Source organism: Magallana gigas, chromosome 8, assembly GCF_963853765.1.
Source record: "Magallana gigas chromosome 8, xbMagGiga1.1, whole genome shotgun sequence".
Lineage (NCBI taxonomy): Eukaryota > Metazoa > Mollusca > Bivalvia > Ostreida > Ostreidae > Magallana > Magallana gigas.
The window spans coordinates 20,011,971-20,019,105 of record NC_088860.1 but is presented as its reverse complement, the minus strand read 5'-3'; the positions used below and the strand labels follow the sequence as shown (position 1 = coordinate 20,019,105).

The following is a 7,135-nucleotide window of genomic DNA, read 5'->3' as shown; positions in this document are numbered from 1 at the left end:
AAGATAAAAATTTGTCGGTTTCTTTTGTATATTGCATGACGTGGTGATAACGAACAGTGTTCAAAATCAAAGTCCAAAGGAAAGAATCGAACGGTTTTCTGAGAAGTTAAATTCAAATTCAAAGAATGCCAATGATTTCCATTTTTGTACAATTCAGTACAATTTTATACAATTATACTAAATAAATTTTATTCTAAGCTCTTAGATATTGAGATGCAAATTTGTATCCGGCTTAATAATGCCATTTTAATTCTATCTTTACCTAATAATTTCTACACTTTAATGTGAGACTACCAAGTGTGTCAAAAGATGACGGATGATATTGCATCATTCTATAGAGCATATAATTTACAAATATTTAAAGTAATAATGTATTGAGGTTCTTTAAACTCAGGTATACTTAGGTTGTCTTGTTAGGTAAGTTGTTAGTTTTGGATCAGGTGCAAAGTGCTGTGAAGACCCTTAAGGTGGCTCACTACACCTTAAAACAGATCCCAAAAGCAGTAGAAAATTACTTGAAAGTAGCATCATGCATAAGAAGTAATGAAGTGAAATAGGCAAAAATATGCAATTTTGGAAAGGGGAAAGGGGGGGGGGGGATTCGCGCAAGAAAATTTGCAGGGATTGAGGCCTTGGTATTCTAAGACCTAACTGATCACAGAATGTTACATGACATTTGAACCTACTCTGTGATAGATTGTACTGATTGAATTATCAGCATTAACGTTTCAGGGATATACATTGGAATAATACAGCCAGTTGAAATTTTTAAAAAATATCTTAAAATCACATTTTGTTCACTCAATATTAAATAAAATGGTATCAAAATCATATTCTGGATTTCCCTAATGTATATTCTGTTTTGTGATAAATTTGCTGTAAATGTCATAATGTGTTTCAATTATTTGTTAAAAGGAAAATTTTGATTTTGTAGACTTATGAAAACGTTATTTCTTTACTTTGCTTCAATGCACAATTCAGTTCTGGATTTCCTTAATGTATCATTTTATATACGATGATATTTCTATCAATTTTCAGTTGTCAGATCAAAAATGATTGCGTAAGAAATTCTGGTCTACTTTGGACAAGCAAAAGCATTTTTGTAAAAACTGAATTAATACTCTAAACCAAAGATGTTATATTTATCTTAATATCTTAATTTATTAAAGTTGTGTAACAAACTTTCAGGCAATTGAAATTCGGATAAGATCTACATGTATTAGTTTTGTTTTTTACAAAATAAAAAATAAAACAAAACAAAACATAATTGAATGTCTTTTTTGCGTGTTTTTATTTGACTTGAATTCAAATAAAATGTTTTAGTACAGTGAACCGTTTTCTGTCTATAAACAGTATGTTAATAAATTAAATCTGAAATAGTTCAAAACGAAGTCAAATTGCCTAAAAAATGACCAACGGCCTCATTGCATGAATAACATTTTTAAATTTCATTTCCTTGCCACCTCAGCTTGTTATACATATTTTGATAGACGTTTACGTTTGTTGCTATGTTTTTTACTTATACATTTACATGCATAATAACATCAGCTACTAGTATATAAATAATTAAACAATATAAATTGAGCAAGATAATAAAAAGTATATAAAAATATCAATTTCATGTACTTTTAAAATGAATTTACATTTTTCAAATGAATTATCATTTTAAAATGAATTAATATTTGTTAATTGTCTCAAAAAGTGGAGATAGAACGCAATTGGTTTGTCAAGTATTGACCTAAATGGAATGTCTGTTTAGTAGTGCGATACATGTGCTCATAAATTTTAATCTGAGAAAGGATTTACATTTAACACCAACTAAATTACTATGAAAACCCAATGTGATTAAAATTCTTGAGAGTGCGTTAAAAAGGGGTTACATCCTATTTATATCTGTTTGTTTACCTTTAAAGTCAATTTCAAGGGATATTCTTATTTTTTTTGAAAAATAAAAATACAATTATACCATTAAAATTTTGCATAAATGGTAATGAAACAAATTTTTAAAGGAAAAAAATGACATTCCAGCTTTTTTAATATTCCTAAAACGTTTTAATGACACATCCGGTTTGAAAAATTCTCCGCAACCAAAGCATTCTTGTTACTTCGTTTATGCGTGTAATTGTTTTCATAATGCTTACCCTTTTCTGATTGTACACTTGGGTGGATGTGGAGGGGGCTCAATGCTATTTAAAGACTGCATAAAAACATTTTTTTTCTGAAAGCCACAAGGATGTTAAAAGATTTTTTTTTATCCAATTCCCATTTTTGATTGATTTTAGATCAAGATGAATAGAAGTCATTGGAATAATAGATGTCCATAGACATTAATTTGGATATACATTGTGTCATGACAATGATTTCCACTACAAAATCAAGTTAAGCTTATCAATGTACAAATAATAAAATAAACAATAGTTTTACAGCATTTATAGAATATAATATATGCAATTGGACCGAGCAGCTCTATGAATTAAAACTACATATACAGTTCCTTTAAACTTAACTCATTAGAAAATTGGTTAAATTAATAAATATCAACTTTATTGGTTCGTGGTTTTAAAATTAAACGCTGTCAGAAAAATTGTCAAATTGTCAATAGTCTAACACTATATACCGTATATCCGGGTTTTTTTCGCGTGTCACAATATTTGGGAAAATGGGTAAAACCTATAACATATTTGATTTGCTTCAGTCATTTTTTGCGATTTAAAAAGTTTGTTATAGAAAATGATAGAAAATGAAAATTAGATCATCGCGAATATTACCGGTTATACGGTATCCATCACTATTAAATTGCTAACATGCAGCACTCTATTATTAAGAAATTGTTATTCCCCTAATATCGTGATTCACAACTTATATAATCCGAACACGCTGGACTGAGGACTGTTGTGGATAAACCTGCCCATTGAACCGACAGCAACATGAATCGAATCTCTGGCCTTCATCTCTACCAGAATCGGTCCCACGTGACTGGTGATGTAACTGTGTTGTCTCAACATAAACTTGTTCAGTTGAATAAGTTGATTGCCATTTTTGTACATCACGTGCATTTCCGGCTTTGGGTGGTCTAGTGTATTATTCACGTGTACAGTGTATGAATCGAACTGTATGTAGCTGTAGACTGCATACACCCCGTCACTAGGAACGGTGAGTCGACCGTACCGATGGAGTTCTTCATACCCCACTCCTCCTTTCATATATGTGTTGCTACTATTCAACATCCAATGCAATCCTAAACAAAAAGGACTTAATTGTTTTCACCTAAAGTTATAATAATATTCAAATTGCAACAAAACAATACAGCATTGTAACAATCAACTACCCTTATTGTATATTGTGTCATTTAATATACACAAATTGTCAACTTGTCAACCGGTAAACTTCTTATGGAGGATGGGTGCTCAACAAATGAATCATGAGATCTTTTTTAAATTGTCTATACAATCCATATAGCTATAAACTGTCATTTAGAAAAGAAAAATTTAAATATTTTAAATCAAAATTAAGATATTTAAGGTTTTCCGTTTCAAACAGAAGGCCTTATTGTTTTCGTACTGTTTTTATTAAGGTCTTCTGTTTCCGACGGAAGACATTGTTTTCGTACAGTTTTTTAAAAATTATTTTCCCCCAAATTTTGTGCACACAATTTTCAAAAACTATTAATTCAACCGATTTTAACAATTTTCTCACAGACGATTAGACTTGTTGTAACCTTAATACACTTATAATTTGTTTTCTGTATTCACTTCCGATTTACGGCCGATTTTGTAAATTTTTACGACCTATTTTGTGCAGAGCTAAAAAAAACCTATCAAATATGTGACAATGAAATTTTCAGGGTAGGTAGACTATAGTTTGAAGTTGTGCACTATTTAGTCGTTTTAAGCCAGTGACACCATTTCTTGGATCTCGCCTACGCACGAAAATTGGGTACTAATTTGGAATTAAAATTCCATGTTATGATCTGTATATTTTTATCAGTTGATAATTTGTTGAAACATGTATAACAAAAGTGGATGAAAATCAGAATTTTTTTTGAAACAAACTCGTAAAGTGTATTACAAAACACTGAAAATGATAAAGATTTTGTAATGCATTATAGGAGCAAAGTTTTTTATTGTTACAATATCTGTCTTTAAAAAATGAAACCCACACTAATTGAAGACGAAATAAGGGATTTTTTCTATTATCTGAAATTGAATGTGTGGGTTGGGGGAGGGTTAGTTCTGAAATTGTTGCGATTTTAATGGTATCATCTAAAAATGAAATCGCACGGAAGACCTACTCGTTACTTGTAACAAGATCGTATCTAGTTTTATAGTGTTATACAAAACTTTTCTTTTAAAGATATTACTATGGTCCAAAAATGGTCATCACCACCAAGTCCTCTGAATTTATGTTGAATATTTGAAAAATAATGCTATTTACATACCTGACGTATGAAGCGTCTGGTTATGGTTAATGTATAACAGTGCTCCAACTGTACCCTCTTTACCGGCTGAATGTTAAATGAAATGCATATCTTTATTATACAAATCTGTATCAAAATTGATCTTTTCCCAGACAAATAGAATCATAATTCTATTAATATAATGCTCTTTCTTTTACACGTCAATATATTGTTTACATACTTTTATTGGACTGGCACTTCTCACTAATTTGACTTATGATTGGCATCTGAAGCGAAAAAAATGATTTGATAAATTAAACATAAAAACTTTAACAAATGAAAGAACAACCAAAACGAATATCAGCTTATTCTGAAATGAAACGAAAAACACATGTCCTTTTGTATAAATACCAGGGTATTTTTGGTTATAAAATTATTTGCATTTTTTACAATCTGAAATCAATTTTTATAATTAACACAATGATATTTACTAATATGCTGACTGCGTCGTTTTGTTTTATTAATGACTCCTCAGTCGGCGTGCAATGCTTTGGTGATTATAGAAGATTAAGAATATGGAATATATCAGAAATAACGTATATGTTTGTGTAAAAATAGCATTCTACTAGTATTTCATTTTAAATAATGGATCACATAGAATTATTTTATACTGAAACTTTGTGAGGGTTAATGTTTGATGCATAAACATGTAGCTTTGCGTTAAATTAGTGTGGTGAATATCTTCTATTATTTTATGTATATAATAAACGCTTAAACGATTCTATCAAATCATTATATCAATTACACTCACCTCTATCTTAACAACAGGACTTATCCGTTTACAACACACCATGGAGGAACTTTTCATGAATAACCTCATTGTGTCGGCATCATCGGTCCTGACCATGGGCTCGCACGGTGAACAGGAGAAGAACGAGTCCTCGGGGGGAGGGTGCGACGATCTGCAGGCTTTGGGGTCATCCTTGTAGTCATTATGCAGCCGGACAATGTAAAAAGCCAACAAACAAAATACGCCAATTAATAGGACGCCATTTACAGCAAGCGAAACGAAGCATTTATTTGACACTTTCTCATTCCCTCCAAAACAAGCCTTCTCCTCTGGATTTGCCATTTTCCCACGCGAAACGAGGTATTCATTTGACACTTTCTTATTCTCTCCAAAACAAGCCTTCTCCTCTGGATTTGCCATTTTCCCAAAAGTATGTTATACCTTATATCTGAATGTGGATAACTTCCCTTTTTCACGTTTAAGAAAGTGAAAAAAATGAAATGTCTTGTTCAATCTATGTAAACATATAGAGAATGTGTTCTTGCAGTCTTCATCGATTTAAACTTGTAGTTCGTTTTCTCGTGAATATGTAAGCCCATATATGGATATTAGGATATACCTTTATCATGTACGGTTTCTAAGAACCAATCTCATTAAATGTATTTGAGTTCCAGATTTTTACTCACGAGAAGGAAAAATCAGAAACAGGAAATAAACACCTGTATGTTTGTGGAACTTTTTTCCATACATAACCAGTTAACTGATGCAGGATTTTCGACCCTCATTTTATCAGGCGAATAATTTGTTTTTATCGGAGTGGCGTGATGTATTCTCAGCGTCAACCTTAACACTTTATTTACGTTCCCACTTTCGTACTATCCATTACCACCGCCACTATTATCCATTCGTAGCTGATCACAAATCTTCTTTGGAATTTTAATTTTGGATACAAAGTTATACGAATCGATACCATTTAATACAATTTTTTGGACGTTGATCAGACAATTTGGTAAAAATTGATACGCTTTCAGTACGACCACTAGTATTAAATTAGCGTTTTGATTGGATAGCCCGATCTATTACGATTATTCCGATTCTGGATCCAGATTTGGAACGATCTGCTTCAGGCAGACGTGTTCGTATGTTTTATAATAATATTGCTGTGTTTTACAAAAGAACTTACGACTTACGACCAAATTAATGAATGCTAATTAATCACAAATTAATCAATGTTTTCTTCTTATGTCCGTAAAATATAATTATGGGAATTGAATGAGTTGTAAACAAATGGTTTTATATGACTTTTGCTCATAAAAGATCATTCTACAAGACGGAAAATATTTACGACTTTGTCGTAAGTTCTTTTGTAAAATGCAGTCCAGGTGACCTATGTTACGAATGGATACGAGTGTGTTCGTAGTAATGTAAAAGAACAGGCTCCGAGGCCATAAAACTTAGACGAGCTCACTTTTGATCTCAGTCTCACTTTTACAAAGGGAATATATGGTTGAAAAGAGAGACTGAGATCAAAAGTGAGCTCGTCTTACTTTTATGGCCCCGGGGCCTGTAGTGCCATAAAAAATTCTCGTCTTGGTCTCAGTCTCATTTTCTTAGTTTGGTCTCACTTTTGAGTTCAGAAAGTTAGACTGGTAAATATGTGCTTTACTTCTTAGTTTTCGCTCACTTTCAATATGTCTTCTATGGTTGCGAGAATGAATAATTATATAAAACACCATTCAGCGAAGAAAGAGGCGTTATAAAATGGCTAACAGTCAGATTTCATAATTCTCTTTAACGCCGTTTAGAGTGGTAAAATGTATAAGAACATGTATTATATTATACAAATAATTGTGTATAAACATTTGCAAATTTCATATCACGAACTCATCATTCAAAAAAACATATATACAGCAGCTTAATTTGGGAAAACATAGAACAATAAGCACTTA

The 7,135-nt window shown here is 31.5% G+C and overlaps 1 protein-coding gene across 1 annotated transcript; it reads right to left on the bottom strand.

The window, feature by feature from the left end:
* Nucleotides 1–2,400: 2,400 nt before the first annotated feature.
* Nucleotides 2,401–5,657, bottom strand: LOC105345688 (hypothetical protein). The gene is made up of 4 exons (XM_020074198.3): nucleotides 5,208–5,657; nucleotides 4,638–4,683; nucleotides 4,439–4,504; nucleotides 2,401–3,238 (listed from the first exon to the last, which is right to left on the bottom strand). The coding sequence occupies exons 1-4, from the start codon at nucleotides 5,604–5,606 to the stop codon at nucleotides 2,853–2,855; spliced, it is 897 nt and encodes a 298-aa protein (XP_019929757.3). The 5' UTR covers nucleotides 5,607–5,657; the 3' UTR covers nucleotides 2,401–2,852.
* Between the last annotated feature and the right edge of the window lie 1,478 nt (nucleotides 5,658–7,135).

What these genes read in the sequence shown, in the direction of transcription:
- LOC105345688 (XM_020074198.3), bottom strand. Translation starts at nt 5,606, where the DNA reads ATGGCAAATCCAGAGGAGAAGGCTTGTTTTGGAGAGAATAAGAAAGTG. An exon ending in GAAGTGCCAGTCCAATAAAA is followed by an intron (nt 4,505 to 4,637) that starts GTATGTAAACAA and finishes TTTAACATTCAG; the next exon opens with CCGGTAAAGAGGGTACAGTT. An exon ending in CCAGACGCTTCATACGTCAG is followed by an intron (nt 3,239 to 4,438) that starts GTATGTAAATAG and finishes CTTTTTGTTTAG; the next exon opens with GATTGCATTGGATGTTGAAT.